The sequence below is a fragment of the Apis mellifera genome, linkage group LG5 (assembly GCF_003254395.2).
Source record: "Apis mellifera strain DH4 linkage group LG5, Amel_HAv3.1, whole genome shotgun sequence".
Classification (NCBI taxonomy): domain Eukaryota; kingdom Metazoa; phylum Arthropoda; class Insecta; order Hymenoptera; family Apidae; genus Apis; species Apis mellifera.
Genome location: NC_037642.1, coordinates 13,593,529 through 13,605,609, shown reverse-complemented (window position 1 = coordinate 13,605,609; position 12,081 = coordinate 13,593,529). Strand labels below are relative to the sequence as shown.

Genomic DNA, 12,081 nt, shown 5'->3' with positions numbered 1-12,081 from the left:
TGTATAATGATTTATTAAAACATATTTATAACGAATTTAATTAAAAATTCAATCTATTGATCCATACTTTGGTCATTTATAAATGTTATTACAATAAATGAAAAAAAATAAAATATATATTATTTTCTATTATTTGCTGAATAAGTTATTGAGTTTTTTCCACTGGAAGAGTATTTGCAAGTGATATATTCCATTTCCTTTTTTTTTTTTTCAATTTTTATATATTCTATTTCAATGCTGTAAAATATTTTAGAGATTCGGAATTTCTTTATGTAAGAAGCAAACATTGTAACATAAAAAATCTAGTAGTGCTTGCGATTAAATAAACGGATTTTAAAATGATTTCAATAACGATCGTAAAAATAGGCTCTGGATATTATACTTTTACATCGAAATATAACAATATTTTCCTCTTATACCTTATGATTTGATTAGTTTCGTTATTTATAAATAAACATATTTGGAAGTTCATTGAAGAAGTGCGGAAATATCCCAAATCTTAATAAGACGATCTTGTCCTATAGTTAGTAATCTTCGTCTAGAAGCATCGAGATCCATTCCAACAACATTATGTTTTGCATCATGAAATGATGCTAAAGATGTTTGGCTATATAATAAATAAATACGTAATAAATAATAAATAAAATATAGATAGATTTTGTTTGTTCTTTTTTTCAGATTCATTTAATTTTATTCTTTCTACTTACTTTGCAGCTTTAAGTTGAATATGACATTGATCACATACTCTAACTTCAAATTCAAAACCCATTGCAGGTATTGGTATTCGTTGAGATGTACATCGAGCGCATAATGCACGACCACAATGACGACAATGATGTTGTCTCAAACCTAATTGTCGTTGATCCATCATTGCTTTAATATTCCAAAAAAATGGTCTTCCACAAGCCTAAATTTGTTATAATATTTATCTATACATAATAAAAGATTGTATAAATTTATAATTTTTTATAATTGTAAAATTGCTTACTTGGCATGTATCAGATTCTACCCATGCTGCAGTCTCTTTTCTATTTGCAGCCATATCCCAACACACTATTACACCATCTTCTCCTCCAGATAATAACATACGTTCTGCGCTTGCATAGCATAATGCTGTTACTTTATTGCTGTAAAATTATGAAATGCTATAGAATGAAAATTTATCTAGAAAGAAATTTATAGAAATCTGAATTTACTGATGTCCTTGTAATTCATATGCTGTACCCTGCCGACCACCGATATCCCATACAATAATACTTTGATCGAAACTTCCAGAAAATAAAAGTTGTTTTTCTGAATCCCATGCTAATGTATGAATACTTCCTGTGTGTGTTTTTAACGTGGTAATTAGTGTGACACCATTAGTATCTAACTTCAACATAGCTATTTGTCCAGAATAATCACCGACAAAAGCATGTTTCGATTGTGTGTCAAATCTATAGTAAGTATAATTAATAATTATAAGTTAAGGAGATATTTTTAATTTTAAATGGAAATTTTTTAGATGAAATATAAATTTTAAACAAATAAGAAATTATATTTTATTAAAAGGATACTGCAATGCAGTGTACCATGCATCTGTCTGATATGATCCTAACTTTTGCCCTGTTTCTGAACAATGTAATTGAAACATTTTATCTCGACCTATGCTTAATACCCATTCATAATTTGATGCAAATATAACACCTGTAACTCTTGCTTGATGTGCAGCATATTCACGCATAGCAGTCATTTGATTATAATCTTGTTCCAATATGAATTCCTAAAAGTAATACCTAACATATTCATTCTAAAATATAGAAAATAATAATTCTCTGAAGAGAATGATACAATACATACATTTATAGTTCCATTTTCTAAACCAACAAATAACTGTCTAGTTTGTACACAATAATGCATTGATGTTGCACCAGCAGCCATATATTGACAAACACTTGGCCAATAATGGCCAGAATCTCTTTTCAGCCAAACTCTAACAGTTCTGTAAAAAAAAATCTTTTGTTAAAAATATAATATAATGTAAACTGTCGAAAAGCAAACATTATTAAATAATTATTGCATGAATCTGTATCAAAATTCAATTTATTAAAACAAGAATATAACATTCATTTACCTGTCATCGCAAACACTAATTACACCATCTTCCCGCGGTATAATGATAGCCGCATTGACATCATCATTGCATCCTTCTAATTTCGATAAAAGTATAGGTTTTCGACTTGTACTAAATTTATCATGATTAACCCCTGGTGCAGGTTTTATTTCTGCTGCCATTTCAATCTTTGAAACGTAATATTTGAAGCAGATTTGTCATTTGACAGTTGTCAGACTTCAATATTAATCAGAGTTTATATACGTTATGAAGACGGAAAGCTGGATTTTTTTAGAGATTGTGAAGAACCTATTGGCGCTATTCGGAATATTCGTTATATTCGAATATTTTTTCGAATTCCTTATTATCGACTGTTACGATCTTTATGAAAGATTTGTTTGTGTGTGTCTGTGTATGTATGCGTGGGTTAATAGAAATTTATCACACAAATTGTATTATAACTAAACATAATAATTGTGATTGATAGTTGATTTCATCAATCTTTAATTTAATTTTTCAAAAGATAAAACATTTAACTTTAAAACCAAGAAATCTAAAGTTTATGATTTTGATTTTTAGATTCGTAAAGGTACGTTTTGACGTTATAAAAGAAATTATATAGTATTATCACTGATATAATCGACAAGTAGAACATATTATATAAGAAATATGTTGAGGGGAAGATCTATATCATTTCTTCTCTATGTTTGTTCATATATAAAAGATGGAGTACTGTAGGAAAAATGGTAGACTGAAAATATACAAAAAATAATAATAAATCAGTTATTTATTAAAATAATGAAACATATTTTCGGTATTATTTAATATTTTAAACATTATCTATTGACTGTCTTTTCCCTAATAATATCAATATGTTGGGAACAAAGGTAAGAAACGAAAAGAGATCGAATAAATATTTTTCAAATATTTCTTTATATTCGAAAATAGTTAAAAATAGATAAAAATATAAAAATAATAATTGATTTTCAATGATACTAGAATGATACTAAAGACGATAATTTGAAAAGACAAGGTTCGTTCAGAAAATTATTACCTGTAAACACAAACGGAGATTCTCAATTAAGTATGTCTGTGAAAATGATCGATAGACCGACTGTATCACAAACTAATAAAGAATATATGATTTATTTGCAAGAATATAATATTTTATCCGAATAGTAAGTAAATTTTATAAGTATATCGAGAATTTAGAAATCTATTTTATTTATCTTTTATTGCTATGTAAATATTTGAAATGAATAAAATTTCTTTTTTTAAATAGTAACATGTTATGTTCACAAGATCTGAAGGGAATTTATGTTATACCATCTGCTCGAAATTCCTTGTGTAAGTAATATAAGTAGACAAATAGAATTAATTAATTAATTCTTTTTTTTTTTAATGCATCTTATGTATGAGAAAGATTGCATTCAAATTATTTAAGTCAAATATGAATTGATTCTTAGGTCTTGCTTGTCCTGACTTGGTCTTGTATAATGGTTTACATGTAAATATGTGCATGATTTATTTTTTGCCACATTTTCTTGTATATGTATTTATAATATACATTTATTAAATTATATGAATTTATTTTGTGTTAGTATGGTTTGGTGTACAATTTGTGCGGCAAGGATTATATCAAGGAGGAATTTTTAGATTTGACATAACACTACCACAAAATTTTCCAAATGGAGAATGTCCTGTAAGAATTTATTACCTATAATTTATGCCTAATATATGTAGCATTTCAATTATAATATTAATTTAATTATATATTGAACAAATATTATAGAAAGTCACATTTCAAACTCCAATTTTTCATCCTTTAATCGATCCTGTGTCTGGAGAATTAAACACATTGTGGGGATTTCCTGAATGGAGGAAAAGTAATAGAATTTGGCAATTGATACAATTTATAACAAAAATTCTGTCCAAAGTAGATCTTAAGATGAATCCTGTGAATCATGAAGCATATAATTTGTATGTATCTGAAAAAAAATATTTAATTATAAATAAAAAATATTTTAATGTTGTATTTGTGTTACAGATTAGAGAATAATTTCGAAGTATTTCGAGATCGTGTAAAAAAATGTGTAAGAGAAAGTTTAAACAAAGTTTACAATTCATCTACAGTGGATGATCCTCACTATATTATGTTTAGTCCATATGTTGATGAACTTTATAATTCTATTAAAAGAGAAATTTATGAACCTAAGGTATAAAAATATATGTATTATTAAATTTTTAATTAAAAAAACATTTTCGTTTATACTTGTTATTGCTCAAGTTATATGTAAACTAAAAACCTTTTTACTAGAACATGATATACATATTGTCATCTTTGATAATATTAAAATTTTAACATTAGTGAAATGTTAAGATGAAATTTCTATTAAATTTATTTCTGAAAGCTTTAAACAATGACAAGTATGTGATTTTAAATTATTGAAATTAAAAATTTAAAATTAAAAATTTTAAATTTAAAAATTTTTTTTATTTGTTTTTTAATCTAATTATGTTTTATTATGGAATATAGGAAGAAGAAGAAAACAAAGCACTTGGTTTATCTTGGGTGCAACCAGGATCATTGCAACCATTCTCTAAATCTGAAGCAAGATAATAAGTAGCATTATGTGTAATTACTATTTATAGAAAATTTATAGAAAACATAATAACAAAACTATATACGTCCTTAGAAAATAAGAGGAACGTAAATTTAAATGCAGGGAATAAATTGTAATATATTTTTATAATTAGTAAAAAAATGATTATTTTTTATTTTAATTTTTAATGTAATCTATGAAACTGTTTTGTATATTAAGCATATATAATACTCTTACATTTAATTATAATAAATACGATTGTTGGCTTGTTATTAAATGTATTGCGGACATTTTTTTTAAAAATAAACCATTATTAAATAAATAAATTGTAACAAATAACAAATATCATTATAGAAAGCATTATTATAAAGGTATATTATAAAATAAACTGATTATATATATTATATATAAAATAAACATATATATTGATTATAAATGTTACGTAAAAATTTTTTATTTTTGAAAATGAAAGAAACGTAAAATAAGTATATTTTGTTAAGTAAAAGTTTGACAAAAAAAGGAAATAATAAATATATGCATTCGTGGCGCCATCTTGCGTTTTGATATCTGAAACTTAAACTTGTTATTAGCATAATAGAATATATAAAGAGGTATTCGTGTATAAAAGGAATAACATTGTGCAAAAATAAAAGACGCACCATTAAGTTTTATGCGATTCCTGATATCTTACAAAAACATAATTTTCCAAAAATTAACTAATAATTAACTAATTTTTTATTATTTATTTTTGCATTCTTAAGTTTACATGAGATGAGATCTTAAAAAAGTTTTTTCTATTAATCTTAGCATATTTTATATTTTTTTTAATTAATTATTAATGATTAATATCACATTGGATCGACGCCATTAATATGCAATATGTTTTTTCATTAACTTTTTATTATTATAGAATTTATTTTTAAATATAAATATATACATTTGAAACAAATAATTTGATTAATATTTTGATTGGTAATTTATTATTCGATTGTAATTGGTTTGACATGATACTCTGCATGATAATTGTTAATAAATAATTAATTAGGAAGAATTTTTGAATTTTCAAGCTTATATCTTAAAAATAAAACTTTAAATAATTTTTTCGTATAAATTTTAACTGGAATTTTTTTTCAATTATTTATTAATGATCATCATAAAGAAAGTATCTTGGTCACAAATTCTCGATCTATGATCGAATAATGAATGTTTAACATTGTTATTATTTAAATTAACAACAAAATTATGAACGAAAGTAATAGGCGAATATAGAGGAGTTATTTAAACAATGCTTGAGCTGCACACAATTATATAGAAATAAATCTTATGATAACATTAATATTATAATAAATATGATATTAATACATTATGTTGATTGTATCAGCCTGTATTAGCAAGCTTAAATGTGAAAAAATTTTTAATAAAAAATTAGTTATTAATTAATTTTTAATGATATCTTTTAATAATGCTCTTCTTATGACATCACGAAATGACCTCCTTGCATATTCTGCTATGCCAATAACAATTTGGAGCTTCGAGCGTCAAAACGCAAGATGGCGTTGATCAAAATTTTTCAATCGTTTAACTTATTGGCAAAATAGATTACAAAATAAATTTATAGGATCGGGGAAAGAATAAAAGTATATATTATATATATACAAATAACAACAAAAATACAAAATAACATAAAAATACAAAAATATATATTTAAAATATATTACGATATATGAAAAAATGATATATACGTAATATATTTGTAATAGAACTAAATTAGGATTACACTAAAAATTCCATAGATTGAATTTAATTTTTTTTATTATATATATATTTATTATATATATATAATTAAACACATACGAAATAAAGATCTCTAAATTAAATATTTATTGAATAGAATATTACGATTCCATTTTTTTTTTTTACCATTTTTTTTAAATGGCATAATTTAATAATTTAAGTAATTTAATCATTATTATTGTTATTTTTTTTCATTGATATGATCTTAATTAGACTTATACTCTTCTTAAAAGATATATTCTTCTTAAAAATCGTTATCATGCGTATTGGATTTTAAACATGTGTGACAAGTATTCATAAATGAAAGTTCGTCAGAAGAAATATATATTTCGTGATAAATATAAAATGCAATGAAATATATTACGATTGATAGTTTCGGAATATTAAATGTCGCTTTCGTATTTTATCTTATTTCAATATATTCCTAATATAAGCGTTCATTGCATTTTGAGATTATGAGTTACGATTTTAACCTTTAATGACGGACATACAACTATAGGTAATCGTTTTATCCATATCGTTTGTTTAATATAATTTTATTTTATAAAATAATGATATTTTCGAGAATTTTAAATTAATACGATTAACATTATAATCGTTATCATAAAGAATTATAGATTAATTCTTTATACTTTGATTTTTACATTCGAAAAATTCGATGATGTGTTTGGAGGTTAATTAAAGACCGATTTTTTAATAAATGTATATAATATACGAGAAAGATTTTTTATTAAATTCATATCTCGTGTAAAATGTAAAATATAAAAATATTTAAAGTAATGGAATTAATTATTTATAGAATATCAAAGAATTTTTAGTGATATCTATTTTCTTGCTGTTATGAAAATCACATTGGCATATCATCATTGAATATTATGAGATATCTTTAAATTCTTATTTTGTCTTTTTAATTCTAAACATATGTGTGATATAGTTGTAGGTAGCACAAGAAATATCAAAATGCAGACGATAAAATGCGTTGTGGTTGGAGATGGAGCTGTGGGTAAAACTTGTCTTTTGATTTCATATACAACCAATAAGTTTCCATCCGAATATGTACCTACAGTGTTTGACAATTACGCAGTAACAGTAATGATCGGTGGAGATCCATATACATTGGGATTATTCGATACTGCTGGTAAATTTGTAACGATATATATTTATGATATAATTTAGATTATATTTTATGATATATTTTTATCATATATTACATTGTGTTATAGGTCAGGAGGATTACGACAGACTTAGACCATTAAGTTATCCCCAAACGGATGTATTTCTTGTTTGTTTTTCAGTTGTTTCACCATCATCTTTTGAAAATGTTAAAGAAAAGGTTATATTTTATTCAAATTGTTCAACGTTTGTTATTTTCTTAAATTCAATTTACATGCACAATGAAGAAGAAAATTATCAATCATATGTATGTGTTTCATTCTAGTGGGTACCCGAAATAACACATCATTGTCCAAGGACACCGTTTTTATTGGTTGGTACTCAAATCGACTTGAGAGATGATGTTGCTACTATCGAAAAATTGGCAAAGAATAAACAAAAGCCAATATCCGCGGAGCAAGGGGAAAAGCTTGCCAAAGAATTAAAAGCAGTGAAATACGTAGAATGTAGTGCTCTTACGCAGGTAAGTATTTACATTCATTAAAGAAGAAGAACATGCTTTTTGTTATAATATTTTCAATAATAACATATAGTTTTAAAAATTTCAGAAAGGTTTGAAAAATGTGTTTGATGAAGCTATTTTAGCCGCCTTAGAACCTCCAGAACCAGTAAAGAAGAGAAAGTGTACGCTTTTGTAAGAAAGAAACGTCAATGGAAATGGATTGATATTCAGAAAGAAAACGAAGATACATGTAATAACGAGGAGCGGCAAATTTCGTGCATAGTATATTAAAGCAATTTGTTAGAAATTCGGAAACTGTGCGTAATATCGTTCCTTTTCGAGAAAGATATATAAAAATCCGATTAATAGCCGCTAATATAATACAACGCGACAATTTGAAACGAACTTTTAACCATCGTATTCGTAATCGTGTCGATCACATTCCATACAACGTGAAAAAATTTCGATTGAAAGTTTTCTCTGACTCGATGAAATTTTTCAATTTTATAATATCAAAATATTGCATGAATATTTTCCAATTATCGTTGAGAATGATATTAAGATTTAATTTTACCAAAAAGAATAATATTTTAAAATCTATTGGAACAATTGGTGCAATCGATTAATAATATTTTTTGCGTTGCGTTTAAACATTTCAATGGTAAAATGAATATACAAATGTACATCTAATCATTTCTTTGAACATATATAAAAGATAAAAAGTTTGGAAGAAAAAAAAGAAATCAAAAAATATTAATTTTTAATGTATATGCGTTCACGTACCAGGATCAACGAAATCAAATAGGAGAAAAACGAATGACAATGTTATTTTTTTCTTTGAACAATATTACGAATATTTCGAAGGCATGAATTGTTGATAGATTTTTCCGAGATTCTATGGCAGCTATGACAAATGGTTTTTATAAGGACGTATTTCTTTTTTGTGGCAAATACTGATACTACTCGCGTCTAATTTTGTACATATCAGCATTTGTTACAAATGCACACTGATATGACGTAATAAATATCGGTAGATGATAAGAAGAAGGGAAGAGAGACGATAATAATAATAATAATAATAATAAGACATTTATATTTTATAAGATTTCAATTAACGAGTTTGCTAGTAACGTCGTATATTATATATAAACCGAAAATTAAATTTTCGACGGAAATACACGCGATTAGATAGATGATAGCGACAGTTGGTAGAAAAGAGCGTCGAGCTCTTTCTCCAACAATTGCATGTTTACGTATTATTTATTTCAACGAATATTGTATTATTTGATAAGCAAAATATCAATACTTAGTGTTTTTCTATTAACTTTTTACGATATGCGAACTGGATACGTGTAAGAATTCGAAAAATAAAAAGTGAATTTTTTGCGCGAGCGCAAAGTAAACTCGAAGAGCTTGTGTACGAGATGTACGAAACAACAACGAACATGCGAGCATTATTAAAAACGTCATCGATCGATTTTTATATTTCGTATCCAGTGAAGAGGTGGCATTTATTAGCATTATACGTGTCACGATATGTAGACACAATCGCATTATGAAATATTCATATAAATATATTTATACTATGCATAAGAAATTGTTTTTCTTTAACCCTAAACTTTTATTATCAAGATTTTATTCATATAAGTTTATTTTTTCTATTTATCCATATAGTTTAATTTCGAAAAATCATTCGATGCTTATTCCCTGGTACATTTGAAGATGTACGAAAGTAATATAGATAGACAGAAACGGTAAAATAAGTTATTCGTCGATCGAACTAAGAGAAGAGATCGAATCACAGATACGTAATAGACGAACGTTGTTCATCCATCATGGATCGTACAGATTTTCCTCTCTTCGTCCTTTATTTTTCTCCTTCGTTTCCTTTCTCTCCTATTAACTCCTCCCATTCTCTCTCTTTCTCTCTCTCTCTGTTCCAACCGTGGCATTTCTCTCTATCTCTGGCGTGTCGATTGCATCGCCGTACAACAGCGCGTTGCGCCTTGTAGTTACTTCAATTACGTGAATTCGTGGTTACGTATCGTCGTATTGGAGCAACTTTGCCGAGCCCGATGTAGAGAGCATACCCCAGTCACGGACTCATCACGGACGTGCCTTTGGTCTCTTTTGACATTATCGCTAATCATTTCGGATCGATTCTTCCATCCACGAGAAAGCGATCCGTTTGTACGCGGCATGCGCGCGTTTTCCCTCGGAATTTCGTCCATCGATTAATTGGAAACGTACGAATAAGATCGAACGATACGAAATTTTTACACACGAACTTGTGTCTTCAAATTGATCGCGATTCAATTCTTCTTCAAGATGCAGATTTTTTTCTTTTTAATATATCGACAATAACAAAGTAATATAGAGAGATTCTTTTTCTCTAATTTTCTCTTCTTCTCGTTAAGACAGTATATCGATTTTTTAAGGTTAGTTCGCGACAACTAGCTAGTTTCCTTCGCATAGCAGCGCGTGTTAATTTTGCAGGTTAAAGATACATTTCGTTTCGGTCCATACACGAAGGATAAGATGTAACGACGAAACGTACTTACGTTTCTTCGTATCGCGTTTATCATTGTACGAAGATTTTAAAGCTATCCGCGGGTGTTTCGTTTAAAAATGAATACACGCAGCCGACCGAGAGAAGAGATACGGAACGATCGCGGTACACATGCGCGCATCATACCGTGCGGCCGAAAATCAACCTTAATACGGTTGAGTGTTCTGGTTCTCTGTAGCCAGGCGTATAAGTTGGGCGATAACGCGATGGATATAAGTGGCACGTGTCTCGTGCTCTTCTTCCTTTAACCGACGGACAATGTTTGCTCTTAAAAGAGTCAACGTTTAAGATGGTTGCCCTGGAACGAAACCAGACGTACGACTTTCGTCGATAGGGAGGCTACTTTTAGAGATATCGAGAGGAACGATAACGCACAGAACACAGAAAAATTTCGATAAGATCCGCAACGTGTGTTCCTAGATGCATCGTAGCGGGGTCTCGTCGCGTAACGATGAGATAAAATGAGGGGAGAGTGGGAAGCTTTTTTCGCGAGTATCGAACATAACCTTTTCTCTTCTTCTTCTTCTTCTCGTTAAGATTCGATTCGCGATAAGCGTATTCCTTTTCGACGACGATCGTTCCTTCAACATTTCGAAGGGAATTTCGAGCGAGGATAAGCGGGAGATCAGGAGAGGCAGAAACAAGAGTAGGAAGTAGAAGCGTCGGTTGGAAATTAGTTTCGGGATTCGGCCAATCGAGAAACGAGAAATAGCATCGTGTAAATACAGCGTGTACACGAGGATGATCGCGGTGGGGGGAGTAATCGAGGCGTATTGGATGCGTTTGAAGGAGGGTTTTGGCGAACGAAAGCAGAAGCGAGGAGACAACGTGGGTGGCAACAATAGGTCTCCGGAGCGGGCAGATTCTGGTGGCACGACACGCATTGTACGAGCACGAGTTTGAAAGTGATTGATCACCGTCGGTGATCGCGCGTATATACGCGCGTATCGCGTTTCGACTCTTTCCTTTCTATCTTTAACAAGGGACCCGTACTCGTTTAACATGTCCGGTTGACAACCGACCGACCAACTGGTCGTCATCGTCGTCGTGGTTCGTGGTCGTCGTCACCAACCAGATCTGGATTTTCGATGGAAGCGAAACCACGGGGGGTAAGCATACCTCCTCGGTGGAGCCCGATGATCTCGATGGATCGAGAGGACGAACTCTAACGAGCGTTTCCTTTCCTTTCCTTTCCTTTCCTTCCATTCGCGTAATTATTCATATCTCGCGTTCTCTTTCTTTCGCGAGAAAAGAAAATACACGATTTCCACCGTACCGGTTCGCCTCATTTTAATACAAATCGTTCGGTACTCGTGTTCGAGTATATGTGTATGTACCGCGTGTCGCAAAGGGCAAAACCTTTGGCGTTCCCCCTGCGCCCTCGTTACCAGCCCCTCGTGGCCAGATC

At 29.2% G+C, this 12,081-nt stretch overlaps 3 protein-coding genes across 4 annotated transcripts; 2 read left to right on the top strand and 1 right to left on the bottom strand.

The window, feature by feature from the left end:
- Window positions 1–187: 187 nt before the first annotated feature.
- LOC410098 (WD repeat and FYVE domain-containing protein 2) lies at window positions 188–2,735 on the bottom strand. Its single transcript, XM_393586.7, has 7 exons — window positions 2,114–2,735; window positions 1,840–1,981; window positions 1,557–1,762; window positions 1,197–1,436; window positions 989–1,127; window positions 708–907; window positions 188–607 (listed from the first exon to the last, which is right to left on the bottom strand). Exons 1-7 carry the CDS (start codon window positions 2,272–2,274, stop codon window positions 469–471), a joined length of 1,227 nt encoding a protein of 408 aa, XP_393586.1. The 5' UTR covers window positions 2,275–2,735; the 3' UTR covers window positions 188–468.
- An 80-nt stretch (window positions 2,736–2,815) lies between these two features.
- LOC552831 (AKT-interacting protein) lies at window positions 2,816–4,976 on the top strand. The gene is made up of 7 exons (XM_625206.6): window positions 2,816–2,979; window positions 3,092–3,270; window positions 3,375–3,439; window positions 3,694–3,794; window positions 3,885–4,072; window positions 4,140–4,308; window positions 4,629–4,976. The coding sequence occupies exons 1-7, from the start codon at window positions 2,965–2,967 to the stop codon at window positions 4,710–4,712; spliced, it is 801 nt and encodes a 266-aa protein (XP_625209.1). The 5' UTR covers window positions 2,816–2,964; the 3' UTR covers window positions 4,713–4,976.
- Window positions 4,977–6,748: 1,772 nt separating this feature from the next.
- On the top strand, window positions 6,749–9,697 carry LOC411134 (cdc42 homolog). 2 transcript variants are annotated; one of them, XM_394608.7, is made up of 5 exons: window positions 6,749–6,988; window positions 7,424–7,627; window positions 7,713–7,822; window positions 7,928–8,125; window positions 8,211–9,697. In XM_394608.7, the coding sequence occupies exons 2-5, from the start codon at window positions 7,450–7,452 to the stop codon at window positions 8,298–8,300; spliced, it is 576 nt and encodes a 191-aa protein (XP_394608.2). In that variant the 5' UTR covers window positions 6,749–6,988; window positions 7,424–7,449; the 3' UTR covers window positions 8,301–9,697. The 2 variants fall into 2 exon arrangements, with proteins under 2 accessions (XP_394608.2, XP_006570285.1); XM_006570222.3 differs by having other exon boundaries at window positions 8,196–9,697.
- Window positions 9,698–12,081: the final 2,384 nt, after the last annotated feature.

Excerpts from the sequence above, each read along its gene's own strand:
- LOC410098 (XM_393586.7), bottom strand. The coding sequence starts at position 2,274 with ATGGCAGCAGAAATAAAACCTGCACCAGGGGTTAATCATGATAAATTT. Across the intron at positions 1,982-2,113 it reads ATTAGTGTTTGCGATGACAG|AACTGTTAGAGTTTGGCTGA; the intron begins GTAAATGAATGT and ends TTTTTTTTACAG. Across the intron at positions 1,763-1,839 it reads TAGAAAATGGAACTATAAAT|GAATTCATATTGGAACAAGA; the intron begins GTATGTATTGTA and ends TATTACTTTTAG.
- LOC552831 (XM_625206.6), top strand. Across the intron at positions 3,440-3,693 it reads ATCTGCTCGAAATTCCTTGT|TATGGTTTGGTGTACAATTT; the intron begins GTAAGTAATATA and ends ATTTTGTGTTAG. Across the intron at positions 4,309-4,628 it reads GAGAAATTTATGAACCTAAG|GAAGAAGAAGAAAACAAAGC; the intron begins GTATAAAAATAT and ends TATGGAATATAG.
- LOC411134 (XM_394608.7), top strand. The coding sequence starts at position 7,450 with ATGCAGACGATAAAATGCGTTGTGGTTGGAGATGGAGCTGTGGGTAAA. Across the intron at positions 7,628-7,712 it reads GGGATTATTCGATACTGCTG|GTCAGGAGGATTACGACAGA; the intron begins GTAAATTTGTAA and ends ATTGTGTTATAG. Across the intron at positions 7,823-7,927 it reads TTGAAAATGTTAAAGAAAAG|TGGGTACCCGAAATAACACA; the intron begins GTTATATTTTAT and ends GTTTCATTCTAG.